This window comes from Metopolophium dirhodum, chromosome 9 (assembly GCF_019925205.1).
Source record: "Metopolophium dirhodum isolate CAU chromosome 9, ASM1992520v1, whole genome shotgun sequence".
Classification (NCBI taxonomy): Eukaryota; Metazoa; Arthropoda; class Insecta; order Hemiptera; family Aphididae; genus Metopolophium; species Metopolophium dirhodum.
This window is the reverse complement of record NC_083568.1, coordinates 10861731-10882180: the sequence shown is the minus strand read 5'-3', so window position 1 is coordinate 10882180 and position 20450 is coordinate 10861731. Positions and strand designations below refer to the sequence as shown.

At 25.9% G+C, this 20450-nt stretch overlaps 1 protein-coding gene across 2 annotated transcripts; it reads right to left on the bottom strand.

Moving 5' to 3' along the window:
- Positions 1–259: 259 nt before the first annotated feature.
- LOC132952246 (PDF receptor) lies at positions 260–10440 on the bottom strand. Of its 2 annotated transcripts, XM_061024476.1 has the most exons (11): positions 10365–10394; positions 10034–10087; positions 7475–7572; positions 7039–7146; positions 6386–6525; positions 6203–6306; positions 4219–4432; positions 3843–4139; positions 3661–3752; positions 2798–2984; positions 261–1739 (listed from the first exon to the last, which is right to left on the bottom strand). In XM_061024476.1, the coding sequence occupies exons 3-11, from the start codon at positions 7545–7547 to the stop codon at positions 1650–1652; spliced, it is 1305 nt and encodes a 434-aa protein (XP_060880459.1). In that variant the 5' UTR covers positions 7548–7572; positions 10034–10087; positions 10365–10394; the 3' UTR covers positions 261–1649. The 2 variants fall into 2 exon arrangements, with proteins under 2 accessions (XP_060880460.1, XP_060880459.1); XM_061024477.1 differs by lacking the exon at positions 10034–10087 and having other exon boundaries at positions 260–1739; positions 10365–10440.
- Positions 10441–20450: the final 10010 nt, after the last annotated feature.

Sequence of the window (20450 nt, the reverse complement as noted above, 5' to 3'; positions counted from 1 at the left end):
AGGTTTTCAACTTCAATAACTTGTTAGTTGTTCGATGGGAAAAATAATCTAGTTGGTGCATTCGGGAGGTCAAAATTCCCAAAAGTTTTCAAAAGCGCACAACATAAAAATGAAGGGAAAACAGAAATTTTTAGGCAAAATAGGTTTTTGACAATATCGATTTTGGATTTTGGTGTATCTCTTAAACAAATGACCGTAGATGCATTACATTTTCACAGAATGTTTGTATTTACATTTTCTATACACCATAACATTTTAAAAATATTTTAACTCTTTTTGAGCTGTTTACGGACATTGTCAATTTTTTTTTGTTTTTTTTTCTATAATTGTCAATCAAATTTTATTTGTTGGGTAAAAAAGCATGAAGATTTAATATAAGACTCCTGATATATTGTTACAATAGCAGTTGAAAAATATTAAAAATACATAAACACAATTTTTTTTATAAGCATTTAAAGTTTGAATTTTATACCCTAATAGAGGTACTATATTATCTTTTCAAATTTTTTTTTCTAAAATATGGAACTGACTATAAACATTTTAAAAGATATCGTTGAGAATCTTGCAGAGGTGTGGCTGATGCGGATACAACGGTCGGTAGCTTCTGTTTTCCTCCGAGACCAACGCGAAATATATTGTTGCGGATGTGTCCGTTCTCGAACATCGTAATCCGCATATGTTCGGCGGTCCATACATTCTTCCTCTATGGGCGGTCCCGGGTGCGTTACATAAATTCGGACCGTACGCGTACACCGTACAGTAGGAATAGTAATAGCGATTGACAAGTGAAAAAAAAAAACAGAATTTCGTTAGCTTACATATTAATATATTAAACGCTAAAGAAAAATAAGGGTAGGTAAATAATAATATTTCGTCAACGATACACGCAAATATTAAATAACATTCAACGTAGCGAACATTTTTAAAAGGTTTTAATTCCTGATAACAAATTAATATTATAATAAATATAATTACGATTTTTTAATTTATCCAAACCTATATTTAATACATTGAAATACTTAATAAATAAAGGACCTGAATTGAGTTTTTTTTTTTCGAAGCTTCCCAACAAAATTGTACTGTTTAAACTTTAAAGTCATACTAATTAATCAAATAATGTATCAAAATACTATACCTACTAATAAGTTATAAATGCCATTTTTTCTGTAAATAATTCAGTTAATAAAATGTAAAGTTCTGTAATTTCTTATTCAAAATCTATTGAATTATTTATAGGTACTTAACAGATTTGCAATATCTGATTACTTAATAAACTTAATTTAGTTTTAAAATAAAATAAAAATTACAATATTGTTTTTTTTAATATTTGATTTTAGTGCAATTATGAATTAGATATACAATCAATTGAGTACTTAAAAAAAATAGAATTATAAACAAAATACTTTAATTTATATGTAACACAATAAATTGTGTACAACCCATATAATCATATATTTTAAATTTCATTCCCTATTCTGCATTTATTATAAACCATATTATTTTATATTGTAATATATTAAATTAATGGATAGTTTATAGTGCACATAACAGTTAATGAAATACCAGAAACCAAGTATATAGTATAGACATATAGTATTATTCATAAAAAAATTACATTATATTTATAACAAAAATGTATAATACATAATCTAAGTTTTAAATAAATTATATGTCATTTCCATTTCAAAATCTCGTCGTGATTTTTGGAGCATCATTCGTTTATCAAAAGACTTTTTAATCTGAAACAGTGATCATGATTTAGTCAATAATCAATAAATATTATATTCTATTATATCCACAATAATACATAAACTTATAAACGATAATAACAATAATATTGTTATATGTATTGATCTGTGATCATATTACATTTATACAATCTTTATGTACGCAGACACGCCGACACGCAGACAGGCAGTATAGCTATAGCTATAATACAAATACGAAGATATTTCGTTCAAGATTTATATCGTTTTTATTCCATTAATTATGACGTACCTATACTATTTTGAAACCTACACATTATAATCATCATAATATGTACCATGTGTATAATATATGGTATGCATGCAACGTGCAATATCAAACTTATTTATTCTGAAATTTAATTGTATTTATATTTAAAATGTATTTCGGTATCATGTTTAACTACATTTTTGGTTTTGTTTATTAGGTTTTAGTTTAAGGGCATGAAAGCCAACACGTTTTTAACACAAAGACTTGTGAAATAATAAAGTCACTAATCAAAAAAATTCGAGTATTTTGAAATGTATTTGTCTGGCGTCAACAATCTGAAAAATCAATTTGACCAGGATCATCTGGATCGAATTATCAAAATTCGACTATTTTACGAAGTACCTAGGTATGATAGTTTATCATATATAGTATTTTTTTATCGTTGATATGGTTTTATTTTTTCCGCATGTTCACCTCACGACAGAACTAGAAATTGACTGAATTTTCCACCTGAATAAATAGCCAGTTTTGAAACCCTTAATAGCTTGACAATTATGTTATAGTATTAGATATAAAATATACAGTATACAAAAAACATTTTCAATATTTAACCAGTTATGTTCTATGCATTACATACAACATCACATAATATTAAAAGTAAATGGAAAAGTCAAGTCGATAATTTATTTACTAATTATGTTAAAAAGATATTTTAATTGTGAATCTTATTTATTATGATTTAGGTATTGTGTAAATAATTTGTTATCAAAACATAGAGTTATATTAAGCCTATATAGTTAAGTAGATACCTATTATTTTTCTTATGTTTTAAAATACTTACTTCTTTATTCATAAAACAATATAATATTGACACCATTAAGCCCTGGAACGAGTGTAATATATGTGCGGAATATGACCAGTAAGCAAATAATTCAGGACTTTTCGAATGTGGTTCAGGTATTATAACTAATATAAAGTTTGTGATCCCAAGTAAAGGGACAAGAGCTATGGCTGCTTTGGATACTTTTCTAGTACACAAAACAAAATTAACATTAATATACAGAAAATAAATAAAGCATTACGACAAAATTTCGATTTAAATGTCATTATTCTGTCTTTGAAATTATTCTTAATATAATTGTCATATTTTAATATTAAAAAGGTAAGTAGTGACGTTATTATTCTGTATAGCTAACTGCTATTACCTTTAATCATTAAAACTGTTGCCGATAATATAATTGTAAAATATAAATTATAAGGTAAGTAATTATGTAAACTTTAATGCGTTTGGTAGTACCTAATTTAAAATTATAATATATAATGTTTTTTTTTAAAAATCCTTGTTTCTTGAAGAACTGCTTACATTTTAAAGAATAAAATTAAGATATTTAATAAAGAGTTTTATTTAATGAGTACAGATTACAAATCCTTTATAATATTCATAATTATTATTTCATACAAAACTTAATTACCTATATATTATATATATACTAAATATTTCGGCAAAACGGTACTATAATGGTTCTACATTTTCAATTGATTGTTAAGTGAACATGTTGCTCATTTCCTGAATATTATGTGATTAAATGATTCTTTTGATGAATTATATAGAGCTATATATAAAAACATGTGCAAAATGTTGTAGACATTTAAAAATTGATAGTTTGTCTAATCATATTAAAGTTAGTGTAAAAATAATAGTACCTTATGATATCCAACTCATTTGACGGTGATAATTTTGATTTAATTTTCTTCAACAGCTCTCTCAATACGATGATTAATATTATTAAATTTACCTAGTATAAAAAAGTGTAAAATAAAATAAATTTTAATCAAGTTAATAATAAGTGTTGACATATGAGCCACTAACGACTTAAATAACTTACTACGAGAATTATCATGCGGGGTCCTTCAAGGATCCAAAAAAAGGGTAACAAACTGTAGCCCCACCAACAGACACTAGATGATTTTTTGTAGTAAACCATTGTTACTAATAACCATACAGAAGTCATCAAAGCTGGTAAACCCCAACCAAATAGATACATTCGAAAATTTATTGAATTTATTCTTAAGACTCTAGATTTTATTATTCTATATAGATATACTCCTTCGTTGTACATCCACATAAAACTGGCAGTTTTAGACCACTCCAATATGACTTGACTACCTTCACAAATGATTGGCTAAAAGAATCCATCGATATTATTGTATAATTTTAATTAAATAATAAGTATAAATTATTAGTATATTTTTAAAACTTACCGTGTACATAATTCCAAAAAACCAATTATTGTCATCATCTTTCACTAAACGGATCTGGTTATTACAGTCCACAAGACAAGTTACATTCGATAGATCTTTTTTAGTTTTGAATAAATCCAGTTTATCAATGTTTAAAATTAATTTGATGAACATTTGTAGTGATAAAGCAACAAATAAATTCATGTGTATCTTGAACCTCTGTTCCAATATACCTCTGTAGTGAGATAAAAATCGATTTTTTTTTATATATAATTAAAAGTAATATATAACTAAACAACTATTAAAATATTCAGAAATAAATAATTGCATTAATAAAAAGAGTTAATTGAATACTTAATTTATAAAAATAATAATGACCTATTCTCATAATTGAGAATATTAAAGCAAGACTACATAAACGTAATTTATTGGTTATAAATAATTTATAATGTTAACAGCTAATATTATTTAAAGAATACTTTACAATTTTCAAAATATAATATAGATGTTTAGGCCTTAGGTGTATCGTATTATACCTATATAAAATCGTGGAGAGCTGAAAGTTTATAACATTGAAAGTAAAGTGTCAAGTGAAAAACCTATTATTAGTTTTACAACGTTTGTTTTTTTAATGCGTTTTTTCGGTTAACACATTTTAGAACAGTTGAAAAGTTCATAAAGTTCCAGCACCACCTCAATAGATTAGTAATTTAATACCAAGGGTTATAATATTATTATTATGTAGTGTATCATACTGTTCAGTGTTAATTATATTAAATACTTCTTTAATTTTTCCAAAACTGGAAATTCTAAAGTTTAAGATAAAAAATTACCTATAACATAAATTTAAAACGATGCTCATTATTATAGAAAGCCTGCAACATTATCTAGACCATTTATGAGTAAATCTTAGCCCTATTTAAAGATAATTAAATTACTGTTACGTGACTTTTCTGTTTTTTAAAATTCAGCTAACCAAAGTTAATTTAAAATCTCAGTAGATGTATATGTGACAGGTATATATGACATACATATTTTGTACACCCACGTATTATTTTCCAGTAACTCGACCGTGATTTAACGAATTGAAAACATGAAACTTGTTGCTGCGTAAATAGTGTCAAATTTGTACATCATTACAGTGCAAGAACTTAGGATCATATAGGTAGGTACTTTTTTTATAATGGTACACTATTGTATTATGTGGGAAGCACTCTTAGATTTCTATAACTCGAGGTTCCTAATCCTTTGTTTATAGTTACAAGCACAAATCCAGAGCACAGTTCTGGAGGGCAACATTTTTGTTACAACACAAATACAATAGATTGATTATAATTACAGTATTTATAGTATTTGTAATCAATGTTACAAATGTTGCACTCATATATGTCTTGGGGGTGGAGGGTCCGCTTCTGAATAGTTATTACCTATAGTACAGGAACGGTCGGTCCTGGTCGTTTTTTTTTTGGCTCCCTTAAAAGACATATAGGTAGCAAATATATATATTTTTTTAAAACAACAATAAAGCGGTGGGAGACGTCAGCAGTAGTCATATCACCGACAAATTAAATAAATATTAATCTGTACTAAAAGCTAATAAAAATAAAAAAAAAATTTAAAAAAAAATATTAATCTGAAATCTGATAACATGTTGTTTATTAAAAAAAAAAATATTGTTTTTCTTTTGGTGACCTCCAGTGTTTATATAAATGTATAAATTGGCCTGCCAACTACAAAAGGTTGGACCCCCGCATTCCGCAGTTAGAGTAGATAGGTACTCGTATATATTATGGTAGTACCGACACCTTAGCGTGGCGATCGAAGCTCCAGTATAAATATTATTTAGAGTGCGTATAACGGCTACAAAAAACTTTAATCAGACTGCCCGTTTTATCATTAATGATACCTATGCATATATTATAGGTATGCGTGTGTGTTATCATATTCAATTAATTACACTACAACGAATATGTTATTCTAGAAGAAAATTATATATTATACTTACTTGTGCCTGATGAAAATGCATAATGATATGATCAATGAAATGATTGATACAAGGCACCCAACGACTTCAATCACTCCAGTGTTAAGAGCGATGTCAAGTTTTCGCTTTAAAAACAAATAAACTTTAAATAACTTAATAACAACCCTATTATTAAATATTAACTACAAGTTATATGATTTTTACTTTTGTATCGTAGTCTGATCCAAGTTTTTCTAACATTTCCGTTAGTTCTGGAGTATAACAGCTACTATAATCTGTTGGTCCAAAAAAATTTGTTACATTTTCCCAACTTCCATTTTCTGTACAGTATTTATAGGCCATCTCTAAAATTTTATGAAATGGTTTTTAGTATAATTACATAATTTAAATTAAAAATTATTTATTGCTGGGTATAGAAAACAAAAAGCATGTTAAATCAATGATTATAGCATTTATAGCCATTTTACTTATTTAAACATTTTAAGAAAAAATGTTCTCGATTTTGAATAATAATGTGGATATTGCTTATTCATTTATTAGGTACTATTATTTTAGTGTGAATAGGTACATTGTTGTTGATGAATGATTTTATTACCTTCTATACTTTCTGACATTTAATTTAAATATAATTAGGATTAATTTAATATATTTAATATATTTGGCCAGATTGTAATATAATCCTAACACAATTCGATAATTTTGATAGTTTTATTATAATTCAATTAAGGATATGAATTTAAAACTCAAACTAATAATTAGTTCTGACATGGGTAACACTAAAGGAAAACAAATATATACTATAAATCAGTTATTCATTACATTCTAAATTTAAAAATAATATGATAGTAAGTAAGTACTCATTTTGTCAAATCCTTGTACTTTTGGACACGGTTGGGATACATTGGTGTTGGCTTTTGCAATTGGCCAACACGTTTTCTCATCATAAAACCAATTACAGAATTTATCTGAAACAACATATAAGAAACTAAATAGTCAATACTAAATAAATCTTATATTGATTAAAAAAAACCTACCCAATTTAATTAGATAGTATAATTATAATTTTTATATAATAAATATCAATTATTATATGATCGAATAAATAAACAAAGTTGTCAAAGAAATAATTATTGGTTATAGTATATAAAATATATACTAATGTAAATATTTATTTATTACAAATTAAGCAATTAAAAATAATATGAAAAGTTTTATTATTTACTTGAAAATACATATTTTTAAGTTGTATTGCTTAATTATTTTTGTTATATCTTTGAATTTTACAAAACTTACCATTGGAAGTAATTAAAGTATAAGATGAGTTAGAATCACACGAAGTCAGAATATTGGATGTCATCCTATTCATTTTTGAATAATTTCTTTATTTTAATCTGTAATAAAAAAAATGTATATATATACTTTGTTATTATTATATTTTATTATTGAATTGTCTGTTTCATTTAATAGATAAAACAATTTGTTAGTTATTTATTTTATAGTAATTTAACGTAATTCAAACATAATACTTTTAAAATAATTGTATTAATCAATATACCTATCAAAATTGTAAACAATTAAATTTAAAAAAAAAAAGAAAATTGAAAAATTCTCTTTCAAAAAGAAGGTTATAATATTTTGTGAAAATGTATTCATAACTTACACAACGATATCTTAAGAAAGCAAACGTTGAATAAAATCAAAGAAAAATTATTATTAAGTGCGTTAAGTTGTTTTTAAAAAAATCAAACATCGGCACGGCGTCTTGTATAGGCATTTTAATAGCACGTATTGCGTTTTAATAATACTAAACCGTAAATATTTTCAAAAATAGTTAACATAAAAAGTTATTAATACTTAATATCTTTTGTTCTATTAGTTTTTAGGGAATAATTGTTTAAGACTTATCGTTTCAACGAAATTACGTTTAAACAATACCAATATGATTTCCAAAAATTACTGTTTGAATATGAAAATTAATTTTATAACATATAATTTTTCATATTGTGTAACATCAAACACTTTACATAATATACATCATAGCTTATATATAAATACCTATTTCGTATACGATACGGAGTATATTATTATGTATACCTACACATTTTTGTCCTAACACGTGGTTATAGTAAATTCAACTAATCCAGATCACCAGACCGATATTAAAAAATCTTTTTTCTAATGAAATATCAGTGAGTACCTTATAGGTAGCTATTTATTTCGACAAAAAATCTTAAAATTGGTTTCTATAATATTGATCCACATTAGCAATGACCAAAGATAACGACTGTTGAAACAGCAGAAGTGTCGAGTGTCAACCGACCACGAAGTTTAAATAATGTAACTTTACTACGCTTATTTTAGATTTAGAAAATACATTTTTACAAAAGCACAACAATAACAGGAAAGATTAAAACCTCAAAATATATTAATATGTGTAATTCACAATAATAGTGTAATTGTCTGTGCCAACTATGGTAAAAAGAAAAAAACTTTTATCAATTTGTTACATACAATTGGATTCATAATAATATTTGATTCCCGTGTATAATATACGATTTCTATATAATACATGACAAATAACATAGTTTAATATAGCCATATAGGTTACTATGTTGTACTGTAACATTATTAAATCTTCAACAAGTTTGAAGAATTTATACACATATATAATATATTCAGTATACTATATTGAATTGCATGTATATTATATATTTATTGTTATATTATACATGCAGTTCGATTCGAATAAATGGTAAATTTATAGCAAACCCATGACCATAATCTGTAAACTTGTATATTGTAATTTGGTAACTTTTTAATCAAAATTCACAATTCCGGCGTACTCGAGGGTTAAGCAAGGAGCACCTGACTTTCTTTTCTCCTATTGAACTTTTTTCGAGTGCTCTTGTAGTGGATTTATATACCTTTGTTGATTTTATACGATCTTCGTCTACTCGTGATGTTTTTTGTGTTTAATGATGAGTTAGCAAATCTTTAAGAAACGTGTACACCATATTTCGCAGACCTTTTGTCTGGATTAAGTAGGTAGTTAAAGGATCAACTATTGGTTTTAATGACCAACATTTCAACTTCAATAATATAAATATTATATATCTAGTAAGAATCGAACTTCCAAAAGGTTAAATATTATATTTTGTAAATAAAAAAATCAAATTAGTTAGGTATGAAAACCAATAAATTTTTTCATAGATAATTAAAAAAAAAAATAAACAATATATATAATTTGAAATCGAAGAAACTTCAAAATTGTGTAATTAGAAATTATTGTTTAGCAACAATTGATATTCCATACAATATATTTAAGTATATATATATATAAGTTTATAGTTAGTACTTAACATAGTCTTATAGTATAGGAATTTTAGTAATTATATAATGTGTTCCTATACAGATTAGTAATATATTTATTAAACAATTACAAAATATTAGAATAATAAAAATTTAAATCATAATTTTTTTAAATCATATATAAGTCTAATGACCTCCGCTGTCAAAGCTTTTAATCTTAATAAAAAAAAAAAAAAAATTAAATATTTAATTTTTTAAACTGATAAGTATTTATAAAAAATTATCTAAAAAAATGTATCTATGAATAATGTATATTTATAATACCTTTATGTTAATATAATAAATACTATTAACTTAATTACTATAATATTTTTCAAAAACTAATTAAAAATGAACAAAGCAGTTTAATTGTGATATGTTTAAATTATATATATATATTTTTTGTTAAATTAATAAAATAAATTTGATTTATAAATATAATAAAAGTGTTTGATTCGTTTTTTTTTAAATTACATGCATATATTTATCATATCATTAACTTACAAACAATAATGTGAATCCTTATACTATTCACTTAAAGTATGTATTTATGTGGTGCTGAAACAGTTCAAAATAAAACTAATATATTTGTTATATTTATTGAATTAAAATCCCGATTTATGAATATGAGTACAACGCGGACATTTTACCAACAAATTAAAAATATATAAAGTGAGTACTCGTCTCAAATATGTAATACATTTAAATTAATGAAACAACTTTAATATGTGAAACAAAATGTAGAAGTGAAATTATAAATAGGTGCTAAACAAAATAATCATTCATCAGAATTTATAAGTTCTAAAATATATACAGTAAGTTAAAATGTGCTTACCTGTGACTACGGAGTTCGCGAATGACTATGCCACAATAACAGTTGAATGTCCCGCGTGATTGTGAGTAAAATGCGCATATTCATCTTTCAGTTGTTTCATTGGTTGTAAACTTTCCCCATAACTATGTATATACGTACCTGTTTAAATTGAGTTCTATTTCGGGTAGAAATGAACCATATTGCAATTCTTCACAAACATTATTTGTGTTCTACCAATATGACTATTAATAATAGATATATAATTAACACGCGTAGATTAAATTCATGAACAGTGCTTATTATAAGAAATTTAATTTTTATGACATAACGACCACAATAAATCACGATTGGTAAAAATTATTATTGGAAAATCTTTTTTTGTTTTTTTATTAAATTTTTATTTAAAGATCTAAATACGATACTATATTGTTTAAATAAATTGTTAGGTAACTATTTTACCATACATTTTTAACTATACAAATTTGAAATATTTTGTTCAGTTATAAACTTATAACTATTGATTTTGTAATTTACTGAATATCAATAAAGCAATTAACACAGTAGGTACACTCATACATGAAAATTTGGTTTTTCGATATGTAAAAAGTAAAAAACTGACTATAGATCTTTCGACTTGTCGCATAGGACAAAATATAATTTCATTATAATCAGTGTACGGACTTATCTAGATAATTATTTGTTCATTTTTTATCTTATCTAGATAAGTAGTTACAAGGTATCTAAACGTTGATCTTAGATAATTTTTTTACTAATCTAAATGAATTCATCGAGATACATTTTTTATTGATAAAAATTGCGAAATTGTACAAACGCATTTTAAATATTTATACAGATTCTCTAACCAAGTTTATGGTTTATAAATAATGTAATTATTTTTTATTTATATCATTATTATTATTATGTTCCTAGTGCCCAACTGAAATATACCTAAATTTAAAACCCATTAAAAAAAAAAATTGTGTCTTTTTTTATCTAGATAAATATGAGATAAGTTATCTTTTATATCTATCTAGATACATTAGAGTTGCATTATCTTTATCTAGATAAAAAACTACTTATCTAATCCGAACACTGATTACAATACATGTTATTTTATATAAAAATGTGTTTTTAAATTTTAATAAAACTTATCAATTATTGAGTGTAAAAAATATGTGTACATATATATTTTATATAGAACATAGAAATTTGTAATTCCTATGATTTATATGATAATAATTCATTAACAAAAGCTCTTAAGAGTTAAGTGTTTATTATTAAAAAAGGCGGACATAATACACCTGAACCCAAAAGTTGGTTACTCTTCTCTCGTCGCTCACCCCAGCGCAGGATAGCCATATAATGTATTATTATTTATTATAAATATTAAATGCATTAATTTGTATCGAACATATTCTATAGAGAAACTATTAAGAAAATTAAAAAATGATATCCATTTTAATTTATATGTTATAATAATACTATTATTATTTTAAACTATCTACCACAATTAAGTATTAACAGGTGTAACTATATGTAACATTAATCATATTGAAAACATAAAAAAAAAAGTTTCAAGAATATGTTGTACCAGACGATTTAGTTCTTAAATTTTCGAATAGTTTTCAAGAAATTAGTGTCAAATGTATCAACAGTTAGTAATGTAGTATATAGTTACGAAAAAAAGTGTGATATAATACCTAAATGGCTAAATGTGATGACAATTATTTTAAACATACATTTTTATGATTTTTTTTTGATAGGTAGGTACTTATAAAAATATAAATTATAAGCCCCCGTAGAGACCACACAATTTTTAGCGAAATAAATGTATTAAAGATTCGAAGACACGATATACCTAAGCTTAAAAAACGTATATCCATGCGATAGGTATACATCAAAAAAGATTAACGAGCATTTGAACTTTTAAATACGAGTGTAAAGGGTAATGTTGATTCAAATCACGATGATTTAAAGATGTTATAAATTTGTTTTTTTACATAATATATCATCTCGATGCGGATTTCAATTCGAGATAATACAATTTTTAGCTGATTATTCGCTATGGTCAATGTGGAATACAAATCAAAATGAAAATAGTATTTAATATGAAAACTTTTTTATGAATCCACAGCACCTACAATATATTTGGTACTTTTTTCTGCAGTTATTGTAGCTTTAATCTGTATCTGTTATTTTTTGTCCCCCCATACCTCACATATTATTTTTATTTAATACATCGATCCGTCGGTCAAACCATTTATATTCACAGATCTTTGCTAAAATGCACATTTTTAATTTAAAAATATTTGGAATGGAAAGGACTCAAATGTTATATAGATCATTATGATTTACCTAGTACCAACTTACTGCGAGTTTACCAATGAGCAATCGCCAGCCGCCCAGTGTATAGTATTATTGGAGTAAAAATGTATATAGGTACCTAATCATTAGGATAAGTCTTCTAGTGCTGGTAAACGATAGCAAAAAATAATAATTTGAATGGTCAATAGAGTAAATTGTTATAGATTTAATATTTATATACCAAATGAAATTACAATGATAAAGATTGATGATATTGATGCTTGTCGTGAAGTATTATATAATAATAAATAATAATACAGTGTACGATGTTGGTTATAAATTATAATTTATTACCCTGAATTTAATACCCTGAATAATCAAAGAAATGGCCCTGAAAAAAATGCAAAAATGACTAAAAAATCATAAAATATGTACTTTTAAAATGTATTTACAAATATATTTCTTAAAGTTAAAAAAATGATATAGTGAAAACGTGTACAAGCTCAGAAGTATGTGCAGACATTTTAAATGAGTTGGATGTATCAAAAAAAGGTCCCTGTAAGGGGCTGCTTCTCGCATAACATATTATCCAGCGAGAGGATTTATCCTTCAATGCCCCCTACGAACCTGTGTACAATAATGCTTTTTTTTCATAAGACACTTTAAAATACTACTAAGATACTAAAATGGAAGTATTATTAAAGCCTCTTTAATAATTTTTAGATATGAAAACGATGGTCGATATTGCATATCTACTATATGTCTAACACGTTCAACACTATCAGACCGCTATCAGACCACTTTACACCTTTAAAAATTTGTGAGTTTTAATTACACTAACATATTTTTTTACTACAACTTACGTTCACTTCAAGAATAAATTATGAAAAATGTTCTAAAAACTTGGAAACAAAATCGGTTAAGTGGATGTCTGCTGTACAGTATAGGTATAACAAGTGGGTCACTGTAAATTATGGTGTTAGATTTGAATTAAATTATATAAAATCATTGAATACGAAAAACGATTCTGAGCGAAGATGGTCCGTCAGCCTATAATATTACTAAGTGTTTTTGACGATATTATTATGATTTAAGTAATTTATTTTACTATTGGGCATTAGTACAACAGTAGATACAATTTATTTTGCCAAAAAAATTACACTTGAAAATATCGTTGTGTGTATACATAATATAATATAATAAATAATAATATATTCTAAAAATTTCATATACCTGAATAATATTTATTTTTTTATTTTTATTTTATGTTCATGGTAGGTACAACATCAACTACTAGGTTATTAGCTTGCAACAAAAATGATTATTTTTAGTTTTAATATGTAATTTCGTGCAAATTTTAATTTAAAATGTCTGTAAAAAATAACTGTGCATTTTTTTTTTAGATTTTTTGGTTACAGTATGAACTATTTTATGAGAATCTTCGTTTTAAATTGTCAATCCTCAACTATAAAAATTGAACATTTTTTAATTACAATAATTAATAACTTTCGAGATTTTGATACATTTTGACAAAGTTTGAACTCTAAATACTTATAAAAAAAATGGTGGTTGTGCAAAAATGGATCTTTAATATTTATCAATTGATATTATAAACACTTATATAATTAACCTCGTATTACATTTTCAAGCTTTTTGACTCAACGAATAACACTTTATTGATATTAACAGAATAAAAACTAAAACAATTGAAAATTTCAAATGTCTATAAATAATGTAAAACCAGTCGAAATATTTTGAAAATTTCATCATGTATAGAAAATTATAAAATAAACATTTTATGAAAATTTTAAGTACCTACGGTTATCAGTTTTTGAATAACGACAAAATAAGATAATCGTTGTTTGAGAATTTGTTAATTTATGAGTCAATATTCAATGTCTAGCTTCAAAAGCACGTAAAAAAATAATTTGACTTTCCATAGACTTTTTTTTTTTAATGTAGCAATACTTAAGGCAAGTCATATATTACATTTGCAAAGCTTCCGAGAAAAATGTTTACGAATTTCTAACTTGAAATAATTTTTAAATTTTTGTGATTTTGATGAATTTTGTTAACATTTTAACTTCAGACGCTCATAAAAGAGAATTGTGGATTTACACTCAAATATTTTTTCAATTTTCACTAACATCAACTTATCATTGTATCTTCTATTACATTATCAATTTTTTCAAAAATTTGTTTTGCGTAAAAATCTTATTTTTTCCTTAATTTTTGGTTTAGACCAATATCGACAATTTGCAGTTTCGCTAAGATACTAGAATAAATTGTTAAATCAATATTAATAATAATCTTATTAGAAAATAATAAACTTCTTTCAAAAAATCAATATTATAGGATTAGACCGGTACTAAAAACAATAGATGTATTATACTGCAGTGTATCTAAATTTATTAACGATACACTTAACTGTAGTAATAAAACAACTGTAGTTTGTTTAGATTTTTTTAAAGCTTTTGATTTCGTAGACCCGGGGTCGGAAATAGGTACCTAACCTGTGGTCCGAATCCGGACTGTGCAGGGGGAAATAAATGGTTCACCAGACATATTTGACTTTAACGATGATTTCTTTTTTTATTATTTCTCTCGGATAATCCCAGAAAAAGTTGATAAATAAAAAAAAATTTCCTGACAGATTTTTTTTTTTTTAATCATACGGATTTCATAAGAAACTAATTTCCGACCCCTGCCATAGACCATAGAAGGTTAGTCTGGTTTAGAAATTATAAAAGATAGTTTTAAATAAGTGAGAACTCAAAAGGTGATTTAAACGTTATTTACTAAAGGTAATAATAACTAATAAGTATCGTCAGTATCGAATAAACTGTGGTGTACCCCAAGGTTGTATGATAATAGAGCTTACTTGGGTTAGTTTTGTTAATTTTTTACGTAAACAGTTTATGTGATTTTTAAATGAATGGTTCAATAGTTACTTATGCAGATGACACATATTTTTTTAGATAATAAACGAAATTCGGTGCATATCATCAAAGCATATTCTGAATTAAATCAATTTTTTTTTTTTTTTAATTGGTCATTAAGCCCGACAACTATGGCCATTAGCTGTTTGTTTGTTTTATTTGTAGGGGAGGATACTGTTGGTTGGTAAACACGTGTGTGTGGTTTTTGGCAGATTTTAAAGTGGGCACCCGTAGGTATCTGCCATGCCCGGGTGGGGGATGGCGGCACTTGTACTCCGGACTCCGTGACTTGTCCGAAGAAAAATGCCGCCCATGGCCGAGGAATCGAACTCGGGCCGACTGCGTCGCAGCCGACGCCTTAGTCCGCTCGGCCACTCCGTCCCCCCCTAAATCAATTTATACAATAAATTATGATAAAACAGCCTTTATGTTTTTTTTGTTATGTAATAATACACAGTTTCCAGGCTTGAACAATTTGTAACGTGAAATGTATGTATTATATGATTTTCAATTTTGTAACTAAGTATGTAAAATCTACATCTTGTACATATTAATAAAGACCTTTAAATAAACTTGAGAACACAAAATGTAGTTATAATTATTAAAAAAATTATTCGTAATTTATAATTTATGAAGTAAACTATTTTTGTCAAACGTACTTTTATATACCTACCTACGTGGTTATAGTTTAATATTTCAGTATTATACAATAACTCTTTACATTTAAAACAATAGCTATACTTTCACAAGGTAGATAAACCAATCTATTTAATTATGTATATCGTATTGTTTTAAATAAATGGTTTATCTTAAAAATAAAATCTTTGATTCGAGTAGTGCGTGTTTGGGACGGTATGTTAAAGTTACAACGAAGTGTATTCGAGCACGAGATCAGTGGTAGAGCATGAATTATAATTATAAGACAAAATATTATTAGGTTTACTTAAAAAGAATAATTCAAGTATACAAAACATTATATTTTTAAATTATCATCATCTAATTTTATTTTCCTACAACAAATAAAATTAAATAAAATTGAGGTGTTTATCAATTTATTTATGTCCGAATAAGATACATGACCCGATTATGAAGATATGATTGTTATTAACCAGTAGGCCGCAGGTATGTGGTAATTTAAATGTACAATGATATAAATCCTATACGGTAACAAACCTAAACGCTTTCATAAACAAACAAATTTAATTATTTCTTTCATCGAGTTACAAGACGAATGACGATATCGACACCATCAATCTACTGATTACAAAAATATCATCATGAATTGCTCATATTTGCTCGTTTCTTTTTGCTAATAGCACTTGAAATTTGAAAGCCTTATACGCAATATTTAAAAAAATTACCCTTATACAGTTTTTTTTATATCATAATGTCTTTAATTATTCCACAGATTACACGTAATCAAATCCATGAATATGTGTGCAGTGAGGAAGATACATTTTTAAATGTGTATATTTTAATATTTAAATATTAAAAATATTATAATAAATAAATAAAAGTATTTTTATTTTTTTTATATATTATAATTTAGAACATTAAATTAACTAGCTGTAACCTGTTATAGGTACAATTATATACTCATATATTAAATAATAATAAAACAAAACGGGTACACGTCTAATATATTATTATTTTTTGGGGCCGATTAAAAATATAGTTTAGGTGTTTTTTTTTTTTAGGATTTTAGGTATTTAGATTCATTTTGAGTGCATCTTTTATAGTTTTATAGTGCTACAAAATCCGATCTCTAATGTTTACCTTTAAAACAATTAGGTACTCTATTTATATGCGTCAACGTTGTGTACTGACTCCGAAGTAAACCAAGAGTAAACCGAGATAGAAATAGTTTTTTGAATATGATATTTATTTAATGATTAGGTATTGCTTTCAAAAGTATAACAACAATAAGAAATGCAAATATATATTTATTATGAGATGTGCATTCTAGTATGGTTGTACGAATGTACTATTTAGGTACCTATTTACCTATTAACACTGTAAAATACTAAAATGTAATTATTGTTTATTTGCATTGTATCATGTGTATCTATCATTGACGCGATTATATAATATGTTATACCTCTATTTTTTTAAGAGTTATTTTGGCTTAAGCTCAAATAAATGATTCTTTGATTTTCTTATCGTTAAAAATGTGATATTTCCATATTTATTGAAAACTTGAAAAATTAATTAAAAATTGAATGTTCAATTTAGTTACTTTAAAAAGACAAAATTTTAAATTCCACAGTAAGTATTATTTTGATTTTTAAAAACCCACTCATAAAGTCATAAAGTTATACACTTATATATGTAAATTTTAAACAAAATATGGTATATCGACGATTTAAAACCCTACAAATAATATCTATAATAGAAATTTGTACTAAATCAATATGTTTAATATTGTTTTAAAAGTCTTCCCTCAAATTTTCAAAAAAAATATTAAAAATAAAATCTATAATGAATATCAATGGAATAAATTGGTTCACATAATATATACTAGTATAGTTTACAAAAATTAAATGGAAATAAAATATTTAAGAAAAAGAGTTTTGTTGTAGATATGTAGGTATAATATGATAATGATATAATAATTATGCAATGAGATAGTCATTATAATATTTGTTACCCGAACTGCAATTGAAATTTTAAAGCCAAAGCCATCGAATTAATATATTTAATATTTACGCAGCTTCATACTCATATATAGCAAAAATAAAAATTATGTATTAGTAATAATTATATACTCAAAATGTAAACGATTATCAAATTTAAATGATATTATTACGTTCAAAAAATATTTTATTAATTTCTTCGAATAAAAATAAATAATTTGAGCAATAGTTTATAGTTACATATTATTATATTAAACAAAATTGGATTATGCAGAACTGACTATTATTCATACTACTAAAAGCATTGGCGAACAGACAATGGATGCTGTGATGCGATCACATCCCGCCCCCGACCTCTTCGGGTCCCAACATTTTGACATTTGTGTTGACATCACGAGTTTAAAATTAATCTGATATAAATTATATCACATGATTAATTAACCATCACACAAAAATATATAAAACGAAATTGTACTATTACCGAATAATATCAAAACAGCAATACATAACATGATGTTTATTATTGTGTTATAGGTACCAAATTGATTAGTTTTGTTTTATTTTATACAACTGATCGACGATCGACCATATCTAGATAGGTAGTGAATGTCGAAACATATAGATGTATTTAAAAATTTAATATATAAGTAATTAGTATAATGCTGTGGTGGTTTTGAGTTTTTACATCAGTAAATAATGAATAATGATATTGAGAAGCGAGAATTCGTCACGATATAAGTCTGAACATATTTTACTGATTTATTTTTTCTCGATAGCCCGTGCAATCAACTTTCGAGCCCCGAAAATCCCAGTCCATCGACTTCCTTTTAATTTGTACTGTAATTGTTAATAAAAGGCATCTATTTTGGCATTTTACGATAACTACGACCGCATACCTGCAGAGAATTTATACCATTTATAATTCAGGCGTGTTAAACGCAACTTTTACGAAGTCGAGGGTAGACATTTCAGAGACAGTTTAAGAAATCATTATGTGGACTATGTGGCCTGAGGTTAATTAATCTATATAAAATATACGGTCATGACGACTTGTCAGTATATAATGAACACTCGTAAGTCAAAATAATAATAGTTAATTAATAACAGCGCACACGGTGTGCAATATTATATAATAATTAATAATATACGTGTTTATTATGAAGTCTGATAAGATCCTATGTGGTCGGTATATACACGTAAAATGATATTTTATCACTGTATGTACACTGTACAGTGTGTATTTTATTGGTTAAAGTGGTGTAATTTTTTTTAAAATTTATTTTACATAATTTTCAGTCATTAAAACACGACCTTTTTTCTATTTTTCATTTTTACAATTTAATAACCTATTTCTTTATTTTTTTAATGGCAATAACATACATTTTTAATTTCATAATAATCAAAGCATATATTATTTTTCTCACCATTTCTGTACATACAAATCGAATATTTAACCAGTAATTTATGTTAACTAGTTATACGTGTTTAAAACTTAAATGGTGAGCGGAGTAGTCAAAACCAACATTTTGCTTCCACTCCGCTCACCTAAACTACAGTTAATACTATTATAGGTTCTAAGGTACTAATTAACTATGATAATGACTTAAATTAACTGTGTAAAAATAATATTTTAAAAAACACATTCATTTAGCTGTTAAACAAATGAATGTAGGTACACCTACGTATAAAAAAGTGCTTATCGATTATGTCGACTGTCTAGGCTCCCTCCGTGCTATACTTTCGATAAATTCAATCGCGTTGTTCCTGTATTATAATATATATACGACCGCGGCATATATTATACGACAATAATTTTAAATTTTCCAATCAGGACAAAACAATATAAATAGGTTTGCCCGACAAAAGCGCCGTAACACCTAACACTATTCGTATACATAATATACGTATATAAGTTATAACCTATATATAATGATATATATTAGCTAGGTTCATCGCATAATAATACAATATATATACTGTTGATCCAATATAATATATATATTATACGAGCAGCAACAGCGTCGGTTTTACGACTGTCGTTGGTGTAGGGGGGGGGGGGGGGGTCAGTGGATGAAAATACTCTAAACCCCCAAACGAGATGAAACGTCGTACGAACGCCATGTTTAATCGATACATGTATATACACACACACAGTTACACTCGATGTATATATATATTATTGTAAATCGATCGAAACGGTGCAGGTCATAACTCGCGCCGTGATTGTACAT